At 45.4% G+C, this 21,113-nt stretch overlaps 1 protein-coding gene across 4 annotated transcripts in view; it reads left to right on the forward strand.

The window, feature by feature from the left end:
• Positions 1 to 21,113, forward strand: part of AFF2 (ALF transcription elongation factor 2) — a 443,889-nt gene that overhangs the window by 390,164 nt on the left and 32,612 nt on the right. For all 4 annotated transcript variants that reach the window (XM_057495313.1, XM_057495315.1, XM_057495314.1 and 1 more), the window contains 3 exons: positions 14,456 to 14,615; positions 16,427 to 17,434; positions 18,923 to 19,044. In XM_057495313.1, coding sequence (XP_057351296.1) covers positions 14,456 to 14,615; positions 16,427 to 17,434; positions 18,923 to 19,044 — 1,290 coding nt within the window. The remainder of the gene's footprint in view (positions 1 to 14,455; positions 14,616 to 16,426; positions 17,435 to 18,922; positions 19,045 to 21,113) is intronic.

Consider the following 21,113-nt stretch of genomic DNA (forward strand, 5'->3'; position numbering starts at 1 on the left):
ATGGAGTCTTATGTATTCCCTCTGAGACCGTGTGGCCGACTTTGAGACAGCCACTGCACCAGTGTTGTTTGTAGACAATTGAATTAATTGGAGACAGGGTCATTAACTCGACCTGAATACCTCTGATTGCTTCTGTAAATAAGGTTAGAGAGCAAATGGCTAATCTTCGTCGTCATTATAGATTCCTCTTACATTTTCACACTGCCTTGTATGTTGAGATCATTTTGCTAAGCAGCTTTTCAGGCTCGCCTCATATTTACAGTATTGTCTTGCATGGCACATAACCCTAATTGTATCAGACTTATATTACATTCTCCATATCTTTATAAAACAAGATACTAGAAAAGAACCTATGTTGAATCACAACTCGTAAAAACCATCAGAGCAGGAAATGAATAAACCACAGTGTATAAACCGTTGTCTTAGAGGAAAGGAGCATCACAGAGCCCAAGCTGCCTTGGTCTCCTCTCTTGCAGATCCCTGTGCCATTTGAAAACACAATCGGCGCAGGCTGGGCTCCCAAAGACAAGGTCTCTGAAGAGAGAGCACAGCAAGGGAATCATGGATTAAAATCTCTTCATGTTGCAGCGGTGCCAGGCCCTTTCTCAGCCTCCTAGAACAACATGAATAACACGCAGATTGCAGGAGGGTGCGTTCTTTGTCCCTGGTCATTCTAAAATGAACTTAATGAAGAACTATCGAAAATGCAGGCATTTAAAACTGAACTATTCCACGTGTATTATTATTTTTCATACCATTAGCCTGTTACAGAAATACAAGATATTTAGGGGGGATTTGGGGGAAAAAATGTCCCATTATAATGACTCAAACCACCCATATATTGGGGACAGTTCTCAAAATGGACTTTCTCAAGTCCTTTTATAACACAATTCAGAGATAAAGAACTATTAAAAAGTATTAAACAGTGTTATGTTGAATAATGAGACGTACACAAGTAAGATATTAGAATTAGAGGAGGAAGAGGAGAGAAAAGTAATCCTATGCTTTTTTAATTTTCTTGACAAAATTTTTTTAAATTACTGAAACTATCAAAGAGATCATCAGTACTAGATTTGTACTAGACCACCCAGCTACTAGAAGAGCAGTCAGTTCTCTATAAACCATAGCTCCAACACCAGGAATTTATCAATGTCCTACCATCAGTTGGAAGCCTATCAGGTTTTCTCCCCCAGCTTTATTGAGGTATGATTGGCAAATAAACGTATATATTTAAGGTGTACAATGTGATGTTTTGATATATACATATACACTGTGAAATGATTACCACAATCAAGCTAATTAACATATCCATCACCTCACCCAATTACCTTCTCCTTCTGTAGTAAAAACACTTGAGATCTACTGTCTTAGCAAATTCAAGTGTACACTGTCATTACCTATGATCACCATGCTGTACATTAGATCTGCAGGACTTATTCATCTTCTAACTGAAGATTTTTTGTACCCTTTGAGCAACATCTCCCCTTTCCTCCAACCCCCAACCCCTTGTAACCATCATTCCATTCTGTTACTATGAGTTGGACTGTTTTTTTTGATTTCACATATAAGTGAGAACACATACTATTTTTCGCTTGTGTCTAGTTTATTTCACTTGGCATAATGTCCTTCAGATTCATCCATATTGTTGCAAAGGATTTCCTTCTTCTTTATGGCTGAATAATATTCCTGTGTGTGTGTGTGCGTGCGCATATGCCACATTTTCTTTATCCATTCATCTGTTGACAAACATTGTTTCCGTTTACTGGAAGCCTATCAGTTTTCACAAATTTCATGGCTAATTGCAACAGTTCCCATTTCTTCTGGATATTTAATGAGTCATGTATGACAGATACATTCTTTCAGAACATGTCCACCATGTCAGTTCTTGCAGACTTTTTTGCCTTTATATATTCTTACTTGTAAAACTAACACTTGCACATATGATGAGAACTTGACACTCGCACATGTGAATGTACATATATGCATGTGCTATTAAAACACAGCTAGAACTCAAATAAGGGTTACTGTAAACATTGACCATCAACATTATCTTCCTTATTAAATTACTAATGTCCAACATTTACTATAGAAGTCAACATTTCTGTTCTTAGCTAGCTAAGAACAACATTATTTTTAAATTAATATTCATATTTCACTGCAGGGATGATAGTTCTCCCAATATTGTTTTATGTCTTAGCCAGCCATCTTAATTGATGCTGAAGCTATGTTACTTCTCTTGGTATTAGCCATCTTGGATTTTAGCCAATAGATGTACACGCACTCACATTCACACGCACACACGTACACTCATAGATACAGGCATACACACAAACACTCAAACATGGGCATGCACACATTCTCTCATTCAAACCCCTTGAATTTAGGTGTAGTTGTCTGAAATACATATTGAAATATAATTACAGTCCAAGGGAGCATTGTAGTATATAACCTTTCTGGAAAATATTTCTCCCCCAATTTTTTGCCCTAGTCTCCAGCTGGCAGAATCATGTACCTGGGTCTTGTCATTATGAAGCTAGAGCACTGTAGGATCCTGGGCACTGCAATGGAATTTGAAATATTGATACCATCAGCCTAGAAAATATATTCACATCTCACTAAAAGTACACATCTCATGGTTTGCAAGTGAGCCCTTCTTTCTTGTTTGGGATACTTAGTACCCACTTCCCCCCCGAGTTGTGAATGCCTTGTCTTCACCATAATCCCTAAGATGTATATTTGTTTGGGCTCAGCTGGTGGGGACCCTGTATAATTGTGGCTTCCTGTTGACATACCTCTCTGGATGTGCAGATTCCCCAGTTTTTTGGATGACCACAAATGTAATTTGCTTAACCTCAGAAGGCATTTGAGTCATCTGCTTTTACAAACTCTTTTCATTCTAAATTCTGCCTTCTTTAGAATTGCTAAATTTCCCAAATTCTCTGCATGACAAATGCCTCCACGTAACAAATTCCTCTTAATGACAAAATCAAACAGCCTGACCTTATTACCACCAGCCTGTTTGTCATTATCACAAATCCTGCTAGTTCTTGGAGAAATGCCTGTTTGTTCCCATTTCTTTCTACGTCAGTTTTCAAGTGGCTCCGTGTGCATTTGTAATACAACATTGCCATTCCATATACAGGAGTCAGTGTTGAATAAGGCTGTCTGCACTCAGCTATCTTATTGCTGGAGGCCATGATCAGACTTTTCCTCTTGACGTCAAAGAGCGAACTCAAACGAGCTCCCCAAGTATGAGGAAAGTGTGTTCCCCTCTTCTCGTACTTGCACTTGACCTCCTTTAATTTAGCATTGATGAGAAGGGAGTCTATTAGCTGGAAGGCAAACTTTTCAGGCAGATAGCCTTACAGGATTAAAGATCCAGTATTTCCTTTGCTGTCATTCAAAAATAACAGGTGTAGGAAATTCTGTCTAAAACAGCTGGGCTTTTTGACTTAAAGGGCTTCTGTATAGAAGATTTAAGATGTCAGCTTTAAATATGACATTGATAGTCTGAGGCAAAGAATGGGAGTGAATTCTTATATAAACTGTCTTTTTTTTTCCTGCCTGTTTATTAATGGTCTTTGTGATTTATAGTAAATGCTGGGGAGGATTTTCAGGCCCATTTGTCATGGGAAGGGAACACCTTCTTGTTCTTAATGTGAGTGTGTGTCATAATTAGCAATGCACGTGGGCTAGGAGATTTAGTTCTTCCTTTTGTGGAAGTCTTTCAACCTCATATTTAATCCCAAATTGATTGAATATTTTTCTTCCTTGAGGAAATTAATTATGCCACTAGAAAAACCATCAACTAGAGAGGGAGTTAATATCGGGCACAATGTAGACCAGGCTGGTTAATGTATCAAAATGATATGATGAGAGTAGCTCACATTTCACACAAATCAGAATAATAGAATCATCATTTTAATTAAAAATAGGAAGATCTGTGTGTATGTAACACTCATTTTCAGTAAGAGTAATACCGTCGATTTCTTCTGCTCATGCACATATGTGCACTGTGTGACCCATCGATGGCTGTTGCTTTAAATAGCAATCACATTAAACCTGTCCATGCAGCTAAGTTGCATTTCATCAATAGAACTGAAGCTGAAGAAAGAGTCAGGCACTGTGATGGGCCAGCATCAATTCAGCCAGTTGGAAGGCTACAAATCCATCATCAGGCAACCTGTTTGCTTAATTATTTTCATCAAATTAACTTATAGTTCAGGATGTTTGGCTGTTGGGTAGGCTGGCCTAAGTATTGACTTCTGTTGAGAGCCAGCAATACATACACAGTTCATAGTTAAGTATTGTTCTTTACCAGTTGACTTTGTACCAATTTTCTATTCATTATGAGGCCATTTGGAGTATTTTTTCTTAACAAGAATATGATATACAAGTTATCATGCTGGTCACCCTAGAACTGTTCAATCTGGCACCTGCCATCAAGAAATGTACAATTTAGTTATAGGCAAAAGGTTAGCACAATGAAAGAATTTGAAAATAAAAGTGAGAAATTGTGATGCAGTTAGTGAAAAGAAATAAGAACAGGGAGGTATCTGTGAGAATTAAAGTCACTGGAGAAAACCTTATGTTACTTGAATTTAAGCTTAGACGATGAAGATTTAAGCAAGCCGAAGACGTGGGGGGGAGTGTCATTCTAGACAAAACAGATGGGATCAGCAAAGGCAGTGTGTGAGAGCTGGGAACAGGGAGGAGACAAAAGTGGCAGGTGTGTTGGGAACAGAGGGAAGTAAAAATGGCACTAAGGTTGTGGTGATGGAGATGGATCCTGAAAACCTTATGGGGAAGAAAGCATCTTTCTGCGAGGAACTCATTGTGAATTCTGAAACCAAGAGCTCTCATATTCTATATGGTCACTGGGAACAAGTACAAAAGAAGTCAAAGCTTTTAGTCCAACAGGGAGCCAGGTCAAGGAGAATGAGGAGAGAAATCTGATTAGCAATGGGGAGTGGGCAGGATAGTGGTTGATGGCAGCAATTAAGAAAACAGTTTCAGTAGATCAAAGAGTTGCAAAGCCTGATTAGTGGGCAGATAGACATTTCTGGCGCTGAGGAAGTGGACCCAGCATGTGTTGACCACATCGTGAAGAAGTTTCATGGTGGAGGACAGTCAGCAACTGTTTCCTGGTGAGGAACCTGTGGACTGGTCCTACCCAGAAGGGCTGTTCTAGCAGCTTCTCCTCCTTGCCGTCATGTGTTCTGTAACTGCCTCTCCCTTGTGTTAGGGTTAGACACTGCAGTTTGGCAAACTGCAATTTTTGCCATTCACTTAGGTATTTTAATGCCTGTTTACAATATATTTTGGACGTGATTGTGAAGACACGTTAAGGAAACTGTAAGTTTTATTTTAGAAATTCTGTATGTGACATTGAATGACATTCATCAAGTGCCCTGCTATCCCATATACAGGATTTTTTTTTCAGTATTACTTTTATAATTGAAAAAACTTATTTTAAAAGCACACATAGCAATGTTCATAAATGGAATATCACTGGAAGAATCATTACGAAGCTGGTAGCATATGAAAACTTGGGGAAACTGGGTGACATGACAGTAGAGGAACAGAAGATACACTTTGCATCATGCCCCTTTCTGTGTCTTTTGATTTTACTACCATGTGTATTGTCTATTTTAAAACAAAAACAAATTTTTGAAAATACACAATGATGTGTATACAAAGTATGGCTGTATGTGGGAAGAGTCGTCAGCTGTGAGCTGTAAATCTTTTTCTCTAGCCTCGATGAGATTTGTCATTTGAATGAGTCAAATGTTTCCCCTAGCATAAAAAGTTGATGGTCTTCAGTGTTCTAACACCAAATTCTTGCAACCTGTCTCATTAGGTCCCTTGACGAAAGCATTTGGGATTAGTTCTGTATTCCTGTTGCCTTTGATCCGATTACAAGGATGGATTTTGTAGTGGATCCCTGATTCCTTTGATTTCCTCAAGCTAGACTTGGTGTTTAGGAAGCAGTCGCAGTAGTCTGGTGAAAAACCCCCCTCAGATCCCAGCCACATGACCTTGGCTAAGAGGTCCTGGGGCTTCATGGGTAAAGTGGGGAGGATTCCTGCTCCATCTCTGTCCCCCTGCCCTCTGTTATTGTGGCAATCAAATGAGCTCACAGGAGTGCAAATGCGGGAACATTAACAAGTGCTCTGCATTTAAAAAGCATTTTGGTCTTGCTGATCCAGTGGTGGTGATATCACATTGGGACTCTAGGGACATAGACAGTGGGCAGTGGCTGCACCCAGGGATAGTTCTCCCGGAGGTCTATAGGGAAGACTTCTTTATGGCCTTGCTCTAGGGTATCTTAAGCACAACACCAAGCATTTTTCAGAGTGTATGTGTGATTGAGAAAGCCTCTGGTCTTAGAAGCTTACCCTCTAAATCAAGTGTCTGTGATATATCAGGTAACAAATCAGACATGAAAGGGAGCAGACAATACTGCTAAGGAGATTGGCATTGAGAGACATCAAAGAAGAAATGTAGTCGAGGGAGAGCCTGGAAGAGGCATGCACATTTCTCAAATTGGGAAGCAGCTCTAAGCATGATGGGCAACAGAAAGAAGTCATCAAGCAAGGAAGAAGGCAGAGGCTTGTGCTGAGCTGCCCTGAGCCTGTCTGCAGCCTTCTAGGGAGTTCAGCCTGCCCACTGCCCGGGTGCCTGACAGGCTGTTGGGCCCCCTCTCCAGACCAGGTTTGTAGACACAGTAGGGAGATTCCATAGAGCAGCTTCCAGGCTTAAGTCACCCATTCCAACTACATACTCTGCTCCACCTAGAATTGGTGACTGTTGTAATTCTTTATTGGAAAGCTTTGACCTTGTTATAGATTCCTGGCATCTGGCCGTCCCTGGGTTCCATAAGAATGCGAGCTGCCAATCATTCATTCTCTGCTTTGGTGGAAACCAGCGCTCAGGGGAGTCAGTGTTCAGGTCCACTTGCTTGCCCTTATTTTCTTCCTTGCTCCCAGTTCTTAAAGTGGACTTTAAGGGCAAAAACATTTGGCTATATATGATTTTCCACCTTTTTAGCTGTTTGATTGAAACAGCACTGATTGACAGCAGAAGAGTCAATGTGTCTTCTAATTATTTCCAGGAAATTTTCAATATTGGTTTATTCCCCCAAATGTAAATTGTGATACTCTCAAGACGTAAATGGCCCCTGATTTCCAGAAAAATGTCAATATTGGTTTATTCTCCAGATGCAAATTGTGATGCTGCTCTCCAGACACGAACAGCCCCTTACCCAGCACCGGACAGCCCTGCTGGGCACAGGCCAGCAGCTCCGCAGCACTGCCTTGCCTCCCACCATGTGGCGGCTGGTCTGGGTGCCTTGTGTCCCTCATTCCTGTGAACCTGCGCATTGAAGGTCGTCCCGCAGCGTCCTTAACTATTTTTCAACTTGGTGTTGTTTGGTACTAAGTCGCAGTATACTCAGCTGTAAAACGGAAGTAGTAAGAGTGTCTAGTTCAGGGGTCTGTTGGGAGGATGACAGGAGCAGGTGCGGCGGAAGTGCTGAACCTGGTGCCTGGTGTACAGGCCACATACCCGTGTAGCAGTTGGGACCAGTGCGACCATCATGGAGTATGCTCCTGGGGCCAGCCGTGGCCACGTGCAGTCTCACACCACCCTGACCGTCAGCGAGGACAGTGGCTAGCCTCCTTTGACCCTCACAGTGACCCATAGGACCCATCGAGAAGCACTTTTAACCACTTTACAGATGAGGAAATTGAAATCCTTATGTTAAGTGCTTAGCCTAAAGTCCCACTATAACGAAGTGTCCCAGGCAACGTCCATCGGCTATCATCTGGCTTCCGTTCCCATGCACTTCTCACTGTGCTAAAACTGCCTCTGTAAAGCCAGTGGGGGACATGTAGCTATATAGATACGTGAAATACACTGAAAATGGGAGGAAGAGTAGAGGCAGGAAAAGAAGGCAAGGGCCTGGGTCTGGTCAGTCCACACAAAGGGTAATCTGGCTGTGATTGATTGCTGGTCAAATGTAATTATGAAAAGCCATTGCCAAAAGCACTCGGCACTTTGGCCTCGGAGAGGAAGTGGGTGTCAGGCAAGTGAGAGGAAATGGGCGCTAACTGTTGGTGACGGGAAGATGAGCCGCTCGTTTCCAGTTATCATGAACGTTCCAAAGGGTTGACTTGCAGCTTCTCTGGAAGACTGAACCTCCTTCGGGGCCCGCTGTTGTGGCAGTGGTCTACTAGCACCTTCCTGACCCCCAGAGATGCTGTGATTACATCGGGGCTGCTGAGATTATCCAGGATCATCTCCCCATCCCAAGATCCCGAATTCAGCCATATCTGCAAAGTCCCTTTGGCCATGGGATGCGCTGTCTTCACAGGTTCCAGGATTAGGATGTGGACATTTCTGGGGAGTCATCATTTTGCCAGCCACAGATCTCTTCAGTCAGTCAGAGCTTTAAAGAGTGTCATGAATGGCAACTTGCCCATGAAGAGGAGTTTGAGTGGATAGGTGTACATCTCCTTAGTACTCTTTGCAAATACATTGAGCAGACTCCATTTCAAAGACCAGGACAAATGTCCAGTGTACACACATTGTGCAAAGATCATCTCCTCGAAGCCAGCGATTCACTATGTGCTCATCAATACCATCAGTGTCTTAACAGAGAACATACCTCATGCAGCGTGGCTTGTGGCAATACTGGGATATGAAGGTTTTTACTTTCAAACTGTGTTCGGGGGTCATCCCAGGGAGGAGAATAAGGTGCTCCAGGGGAACCCTCTCCCTACTCTCTGCCCCATCCCTTGTTCCCACCAGAGCAACTCGGCTTTTCTCTGCTTGAGGCATTGTGCTGCTGCGTACACCTTCTACTGAACAATGGGGCCAAATGGATTTTCTGGGATGGATGAGGTAGATTTCAAAACTACTGCCTCAGATGAAAACAGATTCCTCCCATCCCCTGGCTGAGACAGGTTTGAGGTTCAGAGTGTCTGCCTCTAGTGGCCTAACGTGGTGAGGCAGATACATTGTTCCAGTCTGGAACCCAGAGTTCAGAAAGGCAAAGGAGGAAGAGAGAGGTAAAGCTCAGCTCTAAGTGTTGATTCCTTTGCCCCAAGGCCATCCCTTTACAACTTAATGATGAAATCAAATATGGAAGCATTTCAAATTATCTAGTAGACAGACATTTGATCTCTGTAAAGCTGAAAAAGGGTCATGTTGATGAGATTCGTACAAGTCTCAACTCAAGACAAAGGTTTAGTACGGACTCGCCCATCAAGTATCTCACGCTGCATGTCTTTGACAAGTTCTGGGCCTTCTGAAATACGTGGCCAAAATCAATACCCTGTGGACTTGCTTTTCAAATCTTTCCCATGAACCTTTCCCACTACAAAGTCATTACCCACTCTGGAGCCCTTCCTTTTTGATGCCCACACAGCTTGATGGAGCAGAATGGCCAATTAATCATCCCTGTTTATCCCCTGAGAAAGTTGTTTACAGCTGAATTAGGGTTAGAGTCAGACAACACTGATACAGATGTTTGGCTCTCCAGGGGCTGTTAATCTGAATTAGTGAAAAGTCTGATTTACAAAATAGCCCTCAAGAACAGCAGCTTTAATCCTCTAAGATTCCTACAAAAGCTCCGCACCTCATAAAGTGTGCCCAAGTGCAGGTCATTTTAGACCTGCCTTTAGGAAGCAGATTGGATTGTGCAAGTGTCTCCTCACCCATTTTTCCCTAAGGTCCATGAGCAGTCTCCCCTAAAATTGCCTGTATACTTTGGTTGCCTAAGGATCATGATCTGTGAATTGGAAGACACCTAAAAGATCATCCAACCCCACTTTGGACCCACAGTAGGAAACCCTCTACCACAGTCTTTATTGCTGGCTATCTGGTCACCTAACAGTATCGAGCTCACTGGCCTAAAAAGTAGCAGCTTCTTTCTGTAGCCAGCTGAAGATTTTTCAGCCTCTCCTGATGTCGGGGTGAAATTTTCCTGCTAGATCTCTAACTACGGGTCTTACTTTTACAGGGGAAGGCCCTCAGAACACACCCACCCTCTTTCCTACAGGCTGGGCCTTCCAGTTTTCTGAAGGCTGTCATCACCTGAACCCCTGTCCTCTGCACCCCAGCGTGCTCTCCAGGCAGTGGCGTCCCACTTCCTTCATATGGTTTCCAGACTCCCTATCTTAAGGTGTCACAAACTGATCCCTTTATTGCAGAACAGGCCTGGTCAGTATAAGCATAGAGAGACAGTCATGTCTAGAGATTAAGGTGCCTGGACGACCACTTAAAACCTATCTTTTTCCCGGTCCTCTGCAGCCTTACACACCAGGGCTGGTCCTGTCTGGAGAAGGCGTCTTAAATGCCCCCCACCCTCTCTCCCACTGGGCTGCTCTTCGGTCCCTTCCCCAGCCCTGGATTTTCCCACCAGGGTCACTGGCTTGCTAAGCCAACTTCTTTGCCCTCAATCTGCTCCATGACCATGAGGACCTACTAACTGGGGTTGGGATTAAAATGAGGCTTCACTGCACTCAGTGCAGACTGCTCACTCTGATGAACACAAGAGCAAAATCTGATCTTTGAACAGGTTGAGCAGTTGACTTTGAAGTTGTCACTGACATGGATCCTTGGAGAAGTTTTATTTCATTGGGGTGAAGTCATAGAGTACACTTTTAATATTTACAGACTATGGGGTAGATGGTTTAGTATATTGAATGTTAATGATTTTTAGTATCACATTATCTTTGTTGGAACCACTAGCATTCTTTTTAAAAGCAGTTTATTAAAATGTGAGAGTAAATGGTGCGTGGGAAATAATTCTAATACAATTTGGTGAGTGAAGAATGTGTAAATTGCACATTAGTCCTTTGTCTCCCAGGCAGAATCAAGTATTTCATAGACTAGCTTTACTGAGAGCCACTTTAATATACATTTGGAAAATAAATTAGCGACATATGAAAATAAATGTAGCAGAAGTGGGCATTTAACTAGCTGAACAGCTAACGGGTTTAAGTAAGAGCTGAAAGTAAAATATTGTGATGATTTGCCAACGTGAAAGTTCCACAGTGGATTCTATACTGGAATGTGGCCCCAGGCCAATCATTCTGATATCGATGTTTGTCCTGCTTTGTTTTGGTTTGATACTCAATTTTTGCCCCTGGAAGTGGTCCCAGCTGGGTGCAAGGTGAGCCCACAGGAAGTGAGGGTCAAACTCAGATGTGTGGCTTCCATTCTTCAGCAAGCTGGCTGCAGGCAGATTCTCCAGCATCACCAGGAAGAGCAAGCAGGTAGTAGAGGCAGAGGAAGGTAGTGCAGAGAGCAATTTTGCTTCCATTTTAAACAACTGTTATCCCACCCTGCAAATGCTGGCCCTCCCTGTTTCCAATTACACAACCATCCAGAGAAAGCCAGTGCTTCTCACTAAAATGCTGAAGCCCTTCACTGCCACTTGAGTCCCCACAGTGTCCTCTCCCTCAAGTTCCCCTTTCCTCTCATCCCCAAGTATCTATGTCCAGCAGTGTGGGTGTGAAAGCTGATGTTTTTTCTATACTACTTTCTCGTAAGTGGTCATTGTCAACGTTGACTGGCCATGGGTTCCTTCCTGAGAACACAGCAATAGCTTTAGCTTAGAAGTCTTAGGGAAAATAATTTCAGGTCTCATTCCATTGGTTCTCAGTCAAGGTTACTCCAAGGTTTGCAAGAGCCTTTATTTCCTATCTATATCTACTTATACATGCAGTCATAATCAATTTTTTTGTATATGGTTTCTGTCCATGTCCACGATCCCTTTATCATGATTTTGAAGTTCAAGTTGTTCTGATCACTGTGATTTTCAGTAACTCTGAGACAAACTCATTTCATGACAAAACATGACCTTAACTGATGTGCAGATATTTATTTAAAGTCTTTATTCCTCTTACTGTGAATGTTACTGCAGCAATATTAATAAGTTTTATTAAGGGATGCTTCCCCAGATCCCACTGGGGGTATTACATATCTACATGGTATACTCACCATATTCCTTTTTCTAAGTTAAAAAAAATCTGAATATCAGAATTCATCTGCCCTTCAAAGGGCTTTGGATAAGGAACACATGTATACAAATACACTTGTGTTTCCTATTAAGTCTGTAAATCTTTGTTTTGATTTAGCTGAGGAATAAGTTGATTCTGGTAAATAAAGCATCTGTGCTTTTTGTATTGTCACCTCAATGCATTCAGTTTTGAGGAAATAATCCCTGGGATTGTTTTGTTTTTTACAGCACTTGCTCAAAAATCATCCAGTAAACAGAAACTCTATCCAGAAATATTCTAAAGTAAATCTAGACTCTAGTTTGGCAACATTAGGATGACCAGAGTCTTATGAGAAGCCAGAAATTAATGCATAGGAATGAAAGAAACTAGGAGATCTCTCTCAACCTGCCAGCCAGTGGTCTCGGTATTGCAGATGCTCTGTGCTGTATTTGAAACTTTACTTGGGGGAAATTAAGGCCAACTTAGCACAGTCTCTGGATTAGTCTCATTAAAGATGTTGCCTCAGCCCTCATTTAGTAACTGAAGACAAAAACAATCGATTAGATTTAGAGGGTACTTTGCATAAACATGGCATCATTGCTGACATTAAGGAGAGATCTGCAAAAGAATGCAGAGAAATGAGAGAACTGGGTTGCAGACCCCTATCCTCCACTGTTGGACATGCAGTGTGCACACGCATGTGCATGCACACATATGGGCATAGACGCACACAGCCATACACATACATGCACAGACACATGTGGATGTGTGCGCATACACGCACACACACACACACACACACACATTTTCCCTGGAGATATAATCCCCTATTTCTTCTGCTTTCCCTTATCTTTTGGTGTATTTGACAGAGCAATGTACTTGCAGATAGCATTTACTTAGCAGATAGTCTTTTAAAATGAGCTGTTGCTATATGAAAGAAAATACCTCCCTGGGAGATGAAGGGGGCAGTCTTCAGGGACGCAAGGCATATGTAATGAAAAGGGTTTCTGCATTGAGTAGTGACTGATGAGGAGCCTATGCTGGCTTAAAAGGGGCCCTATTCCTACCCAGACAGCAGCTAAGTATGGCTCCAGCTCAGCATGCAAGAGCTGGAGGTAATGTTGGAGGAATAGGCTCTGCTGAGGGTGTGGGGCAGGGGGCAGGCAAGGAATAGGACTCTGAGCTTCCAGAGTCTTGGGCAGAGGGGTCCTTGGGTCCTCTTCCTCCAGTTTGAAGGAGGGACCACAGGACCAGGTGCCCTCCAGGGCCATGGCTAGGCTCCCCTGACTAAGCTGCGGGGGCAGAGCCGGACAAGGAGCAGGCAGTATAAGAGGCATCAAGGTCCAGATGGGCAGGTGGGCAGATGGAGGCCTCTCCAGCCCAGCCCTCACCATGATTAGACTTTTCTCCAGAGAGGTGACGGGGCTGAGGGGGCAAAGGAAGATGAGGAGCCTCCCACTAGTTTAGAGCCCCATTTCTGAGCAAAGCAGAGCAAAACTCAGACCAAAGACACAATGAGCAAAAGGATAGAAAGGCAATGACATGCCCCAGCTGCAGAGGCCGACTTGCTATGGGGCACAGAGAGCAAACGGTTAGGAAGGAGGAGTATTGATGATCAATAAAGGCAGAGTGGCAAATAGTGTCAATTTTCAAATGCTTTGCTTGGTCAGCTTTACAAATCTGAAATCAATCATTCAAGATGGCTGGTCCTTTATGATCAGACCTTCTGGTAAGAGTTTCCCAAAGTATCTACAAAAATTATGGTGGAGGAGGCCAAGAAGTGCATCGCCCATTCCCGCATTCACACAGTCCCCACGGGCGGCTGCGGTGCTGGACACAGGGCACCTGGGAGTGAGTGTGCTTTACACAGCCCGCCCTCTGAGGGAGCGGGGACGCCGCGTTCTGGTCTCACCCTAGAGGCTGGCACCGGAAGGCAGGGGCAGGCCCCTCCCCACTCTGGACCTCAGCTTCCTCCTCTCAAACTGAGGATTGAACTTACCCCTCCCTCAGAGAAAGGATACACTGTGTGTGCAGCTAAGATCAGAGCCCCTCGCCAAACTGGGGGTTTCTGAATAAGATGGCAACAGAAAATGAAAAATTTTCTTAACCAAAAAAAAAAATAATAATGTAACCGTTAAGATTATCAGGCTGTGTGTCTGTGCAGGCACACAACCTTGGCTTGAAGTTTTCACGTGGAGTGGGGAGGCCAGGCCTCCCCGGCAGGGCGGTCAGTGTGATGGAATCCGAGGAGCTGGGACACCCGCCAACCTGGTGCTAATGAAACATCCAACCGTGGGCCACTCCCTGGGCCTCCTGGGCCGCATATTTCCTGTCTGTAAAATGGGACGGTAGGCACTACTCTGGCTGTGCGTTACAGACCGCAGGTCCTTATGCTAAACTGGGTTCTTTTCCAGCTGGTTCAAGCCTGGGTTTCGTTTTTCCTTCAGCGCCCTCGTGGCCACTCCCCGGGCCCCACCGGTATTGCAGGCCAGCGGGGGCTCGGGCAGCTCCAGCGACTCCGAGAGCAGCTCCGAGTCAGACTCCGACACCGAAAGCAGCAGCACGGACAGCGAGTCCAACGAGGCGCCTCGGGTGGCCACTCCGGAGGTGAGGCAAGGGCCCAGGTCCCAGCCACGATGTGCCTGTCATGAGGCAATGGCCTGAACACACACACACAGTTCCAGTAAAGTAATGATGATAGCACGATAAATACTTCCGAGAGGTATTCAGGTATTTGAGAGCATTTCTCATCCACTGAAGTAGGTATTCACACAGTCCCTAACAGACAGGCATTGCTGGCTGTGTAACCAGTTTGCTGTGTGACTCACTTAACCCCTCTGAGCCTCAAGCTTCCTCCTGTGTAAAGTGGGAATAGTCATACGTGGGCCAGGAAATCCTCTTGGCAGAAAATCAGTGAAGCCAGTCATGAGCCACTCCTGATGCTGGGGACTCAGCCCCTTACTCTAGAGGGAAGCAATGGGCTGCCATTTGGCAAATAAGACCCAGGAAGTGGGATGGTTGGATGGTCCTGTGGTTTTGTTTGCTTTTTTTTTTTAATTTCAATTTGCATCCTTCCAGTGTGTTTGATAATAATGCATGGAAACATTTAACACATAAATACCAAAATTATCATTTTGGCATGAAAAATGTGCCCTTCCCTTCCCATCATCTGAGTCTAAGAGAGCTCCTCATTTCTCCTGAGCCTGCACATTGTGCAGCAGGCAGATCCCACCACGGCTCTTTACACGCTGGTGTTTCAGGAATGAGAAAAGAATGCTAGGAGGAGATACAGTAGTAATCTTACTGCTATTAATAATAGCTCACACACTGCTTGGACACAGACCGTGCACGGGGTATGGTGAGATGCTCTTGACCTGCATTTTCTCATTTCACCCTTATAATAACCCTCAGGGATCCTTGCTATTACTATACCCACTTTACAGGTGAGACAATAAGGTTCTGCAAGGCTTAAGAATTTTCCCAATATGTCAGAGGCATGGAAACCGGGCTCAGTGTGTTAGCAGAGCCGGTGCCCCCAGCCCAGAGCTACGCTGCCAGCGGGAGCAGCTGAGAGCGTTTGCCCATCCCTCCCCTGCCCCTGTCCTGTCTGGGTTGGAATCCCAGCTGCTCAGGTATCCTGAATTCTGTCACCTTCTATTGGTTGGTGCCAAGCCTCAGCTGATAGCTTTCAAAAGAAGAGCAGTTCTAATGAAAATGATGGCTCTTTGAATTCAACAGACAGAGTAATTAAACAGACAGAATTCAGAGTTGGGATTCAAGCACTTGAATTGCACACATCATTTTCATGGTTCACAGTGAACACTAATGTCTGCACACGGGTTCCCATAAACTGCTTACTGCCCATCCCCCCAGGAAATTTCAGTGGGTTTTTGGAAGTTCAATCTTTTCCTCCTTGAGTAAAAATACAAGGGGCCTGCTCTTTTTGCAGCAAATTACACTATCATATAGGAGGCACTGGTCCTCTGGCAGATAAAGTCTTTCCTTTGAAGTACACTTGGGGCATGCTGACATTTTAGGACCAGACATCACTACATCTGCGTCCCAGTGAAAGGTTGAGGAATGAGTCCCACCAAGGGATTTGGGGAACAGGTTCCCCTGCAAGGCCTCACTGCCCATTCTCTGGAAAAACTCTGAATTCTTTCTTTCCTGGCCAGAGTGGAGAATATTTCCAGAACAAGAGTGAAAATTAGTTTACACAAGTAGTTTGGGGCCAGTGTGTGGCATACTGGGCTATCTAGGCAATTTGATTAATGTGGATTCTGTGTGTGTGTGTGTTTGTACATGTGTGAATGGTTACTTAACATGCAGAGCTTTTATCAGCAGTCCCTGCGCTGCCAGTCCTCCTGACTTCTTCGCAGATGTGAAACTCACTCTTGCTGCTGTTTCTCAATCTGCAGCCTGAGCCACCCTCAACCAACAAGTGGCAGTTGGATAAATGGCTTAACAAAGTGACATCGCAGAACAAGTCACTGATTTGTGGCCAAAATGAAATAGCCATGGAGACGATTTCTGTGCCTCCCCCAGTCATCCAACCAATGGACGTCCAGGTCAAAGTGAAGACAAACCCCAGCCAGGTTCTGGCTGAGCCCCAAGACAGGCCTCTCCTCGGTCTCATCAGGGAGAAGGCCCGTCCACGGCCCACCCAGAAAACTCCAGAAACAAAGGCTTTGAAGCATAAGTTGTCAGCAACTACTGAGACAGCCTCTCAAAGGACAATTGGGAAAAAACAGCCCAAAAAGGTTGAGAAGAACACCAGCATTGATGAGGGTACCTGGGCCAAACCAAATATTACCAGCAGCACCCCCAAAGAAAAGGAAAGCGTGGAGCTTCCTGAGCCACCCAGAGGCCGCAGCAAAGCCACTGCGCACAAACCCGTCCCTAGGAAAGAACCAAGACCGAGTGTCCCCTCGGCTGCCGAGAAGAAGAAGTACAGAGGGCCTGGCAAGATGGTGCCGAAGTCCCGGGAATTCATTGAAACGGATTCGTCTACATCTGATTCCAACACAGATCAGGAGGAGACCCTGCAGATCAAAGTTCTGCCTCCTGGCGTAGCTCCTGGGGGCAATCCAGCCAAATCCAAGGAGACCTGTGGTGCCAGCCTGACCCTCAGCACCTTAATAGGTAGCAGTGCCAGCAACACCTTGTCCATCAACAATGAGGAGCCAGCCTTTTCTCCCATCCCTGTTGTGCAAACTGAACTTTTGTCCCCTCTACGAGATCACGAGAATGTGAAAAATCTGTGGGTGAAGATTGACCTTGACTTACTGTCTAGAGTACCTGGCCACAACTCACCACAAGCAGCAGCAGCCAAGCCCGACCACAAGGAGGTCACCTGCAAGCCCAGGCGTCCGACCGCTGCTGCAGCTGCAGAGAAACCTGCCCCTAAGGGCAAGCGTAAGCCCAAGGTAAGTCGGCCCATGGGGTCTGCCGAGTGATCGTGAGCACGGGCTGTCCGGTGGCTAACTTGATCTTGAGGAGGCTGGTGGCAGAGGACCGCAGGCTTTGCTGAAGGCAGTGATGCTTTCCGTGGCTGACCAAGTACGTGATGTGACTCAGGAGAAGTGTTAGGCAAGACCAGGGATTGGCAGCCGATGTCAACAGTATCGAATATGATGTGTGAAGGATTATGATGTGTCAGAAGAATATGAAGTCCCTGGGATTGGCTCCTTGAGCTGCTCCTGCTTTCACAGACTCACAGGTCATTACTCTCCTGCCCCTCTCCCCAGCAGCCACAGGGCACCCAAGTGCTCCTGAGGTCAAAGTGCATCCTCTGAGCCTTGCTGATTTCTCCAGACAAACATCAGCATCCCCGCCACCCAGTTAGACTTTGAGTATCCTGGCTTCTACTGGACACACGTTCTGCTCAGCCTGCTGGGCCCCCCTGACCTATGTGGCTGCTTCACTTGTGAAATCTCACCTGTAAGAGGTTAGGGCTGAATTCCAGGGCCACAAACTATCAGCAGAAGGTGAAACCCAGAATGGCCTCTTCCATTTCCAATACATCTAGGAAGGTGAGTTTGTATCTAATAGGCTCATTCTGTTGAATCTCCAGACCTCATGGTAGTTTATTTTAGACTAACCATCTCCTGGTCGTATTTCAGTAATACACCAAATGACTGCCAGAGTGCCTGGAAAGCAGGTACCCACTTCTTTCCCCATGTCTTCTCTCATCTCCTAGAAGAGAGTTACCTACGGTCAGAAATGGCCCAGATTCTTCATTAGGGAGTAGCCCTGCCTGTGGCCAGCCTGTACTGCTGAATGGGGTACAGCAAGGATGACTTACATCTTCGTCCAGCTTTAGGGATTCAAAAACAGAGGGTATTCTCTCTGAGCTGTGCCCCAGATGATCTAATGGGAGCGTTCCAAAATAGGGACCCACTCTGAATGATAACAACGGGACAAGCAGGGGTAAAAGGATACATTCAGAACCAGCACATGCAAGATGCAAGGGCCCTTGTGTGTCCTTGACTTCCTTCATGTTGTTGCTTTTATGAGTGACCTTTATATGTTACCCACAGTTCCCCACGCCACTTGGACAGCATTTTAAGGTGTGTTAGAGTTGCAGGGTTAGTTTCTAAGCTACTCATTTGTGGGGGCATTGTTGATGGGAGAAGTGTCTGAAAATGAGAGATTCTCTTTACTTCCAGTGTTGGATTCCTGTGCCACCCTATCTTTTTAATCAGCGGTTCATATCACAGCTTAACTGTCTCAAATGCCAACTTCTTGATAGAAGTAGACTAGGCAAAACTCTTTTCTGTCTGCTAAAAGGTGCACATTTAACTCCTCTACTTAATCTAGAAGTTAAAATAGAAGCAAACTGCCTTGCTCAGTGTTCTTATATGTTTGCATGTGCCACGTATTCATAATCCGTGTATTTTTTTTTCCTGTTAAAGCCAACAGAATTTGCAGAGAAAATCCCTGAGAAGAAGCAACGCCTCGAGGAGGCCACCACTATCTGCCTGCTTCCCCCTTGCATCTCACCAGCTCCCCCCCACAAGCCCCCCAACACTAAAGAGTAAGTTTGCCCCATCTTTATATGTTGCTTCGATTCTTCAGACTCTCAAGAAATCCCAAGTGAAGCCATGTTTTAGGGTGGGGGGTGGAGAGTGGATGGTGAGGGTCCTGTCCCAGAGGAATGTTAGGTAAAGACAGGAGTGTCAGTCCAGTGCTGACACCTGTCACTGGCCACCAGTCTAACAAGGGTGGAGTACGGGCTGCCAGATTTGGGGTGACTCCATGGGATTTTTACCAACATTTCTCTACTCCAACTGAGACTGATGAAGTACAGTGAACTTTCAGCCCCAAGTGAAGGGTAAAAAGAAGTAAATGAATTAAAAAGGGACAACATCAGGAGACACCTATGACCCAACCCAGATCACCTGCTTCTGGGCAACTTCAGTACTGATGGGGATGAAGCAGTCTCCCTGTAAAGCAACCCCTTGGCCTCAACAGGATGCCCCAGCTACTACTTCATCCTCAGCGTCATTACTTAACCTTAATCCAAAGCTTGAGAACCTTGAGAACCTGTAGCTCCTTCCTAAACTCCTCAGAGGCCAGGGGAGTGACACATCAGGGGAGGCCACAGAGATGACACAGCTGGGCACCGCCCTCCTGCAGGCAGCCCCATGCCACAGAGCACCAGCTAGGGACGGACACATTGCTTCCAACCAGCTGGCACGTCTTCTCCCTCCTGTTTTGTAGAAGGTCCGAGAGTCAGGTAGGCGGCTCCTTGTTCCCTCCTCACTCAGCCAGCCCCAGCCTTCCCTGGGGAAGCCCTGCCCTCTGTTTCCACCGAGCATTGTGACCGAGTTCTTCCGTCTTATAAATATCACTTAACTATTGTGTCAGCTACTGGAACTCTTCTGTCTGGATAATTATTGCCATGCATTCAAGATTACTTCCGTCAAAGACCAGTTTCGGAGCCTATTAGCAGCCCATAGCAGAGAGGCAATCTGGCTAACTGCTGATTTCACAGATAACTGTCTAACAGCAGCCATGTGGCATCAGCCTGCCCCAGATACCAATGTCAGAAATAAGTTGTCAGCTTACATTCGTTTGGATTCTTGTTGTTTTGACCTGGAAAATTACCACTCCATCGGCTCTCTACAACAAGGAGATGTGGGCCTTGTGCTGCCCCTCTCTGAGGATCTGTAGCTCTTTCTAAAGGCGTCTGTATTCCCTTCACATCCTTGGAGTTCTCGGAAGCACCTTCACTCCTGGTGAGCCAGGCCCGTGGAAAAGCATGCTTCTTCCTGGTGGTCAGACACGGCTGGTCACTCCACAGCCTCCTTCCTTTCCAAGAGGAAGGACTAAAATGACACTGCTGTGGTGGCACTGCCAACCCAGTCTCCCAGGCTTGACCAGTTGGGGTCACCTGAAGGCGAAAGGCAAAGCAGGGGGCAGTGGGGCCCTGCCACAATCATTGGTCCTAAGCAACCTGTCACTGTTCCCAACTCATGGAAGAGACATGATTAAGTAAATTTGAATTTATTCTCATCAAATGGTGTTTTCAACTCATGGTCTCCACAGTCTTCCTGCGTCAGAGTTGTTAGGAAAGCAGAGTGTACCTAGTAGCAGTGGTCATTCAGGAAGGTCCTGAATCAAGTTCTCATGCTCATGGAAGAAAGCCGAATCTGCAGAAGTCTCGGGAGCTGAAGGGAAGATTGGCCTCCCAGAGGTCTTCTCCTAGATGCCCTCTCCTCAACCTTTGTCAGCTCCTTTGTGCCTTGTTGACCCCTCAAAGCAAGTCCTTAGAAATTCCTATGAGACATCATTCCAGCAAGAGGGCCCTGCTGAGCTCCACCCCCTACTCCCTGCCTCCTTTCAGCAGGGCCCCTGAGGCATTGAGTGGGGGTGGTGACACACTTCTCTTCTTTGCTGTCCATGTCGGGCCTGCTACAAGATATGCCCAAAGCGGCAAAACCTGTAGCAAGTAGCAGTAAGAGTGACAGAGCTGTCTCTAGAAATTACCCGCTGGCTGTCTTTCACTAAGGAAGTCATTCAAGGCCTCATGGTTGCAGGTCATTACCAAACCGATGGAAAGGCGGCCAGGTAAGGTGCCCACTACACAGAACGTGCTGCCCC

The sequence above is a fragment of the Manis pentadactyla genome, chromosome X (genome assembly GCF_030020395.1).
Source record: "Manis pentadactyla isolate mManPen7 chromosome X, mManPen7.hap1, whole genome shotgun sequence".
Lineage (NCBI taxonomy): Eukaryota > Metazoa > Chordata > Mammalia > Pholidota > Manidae > Manis > Manis pentadactyla.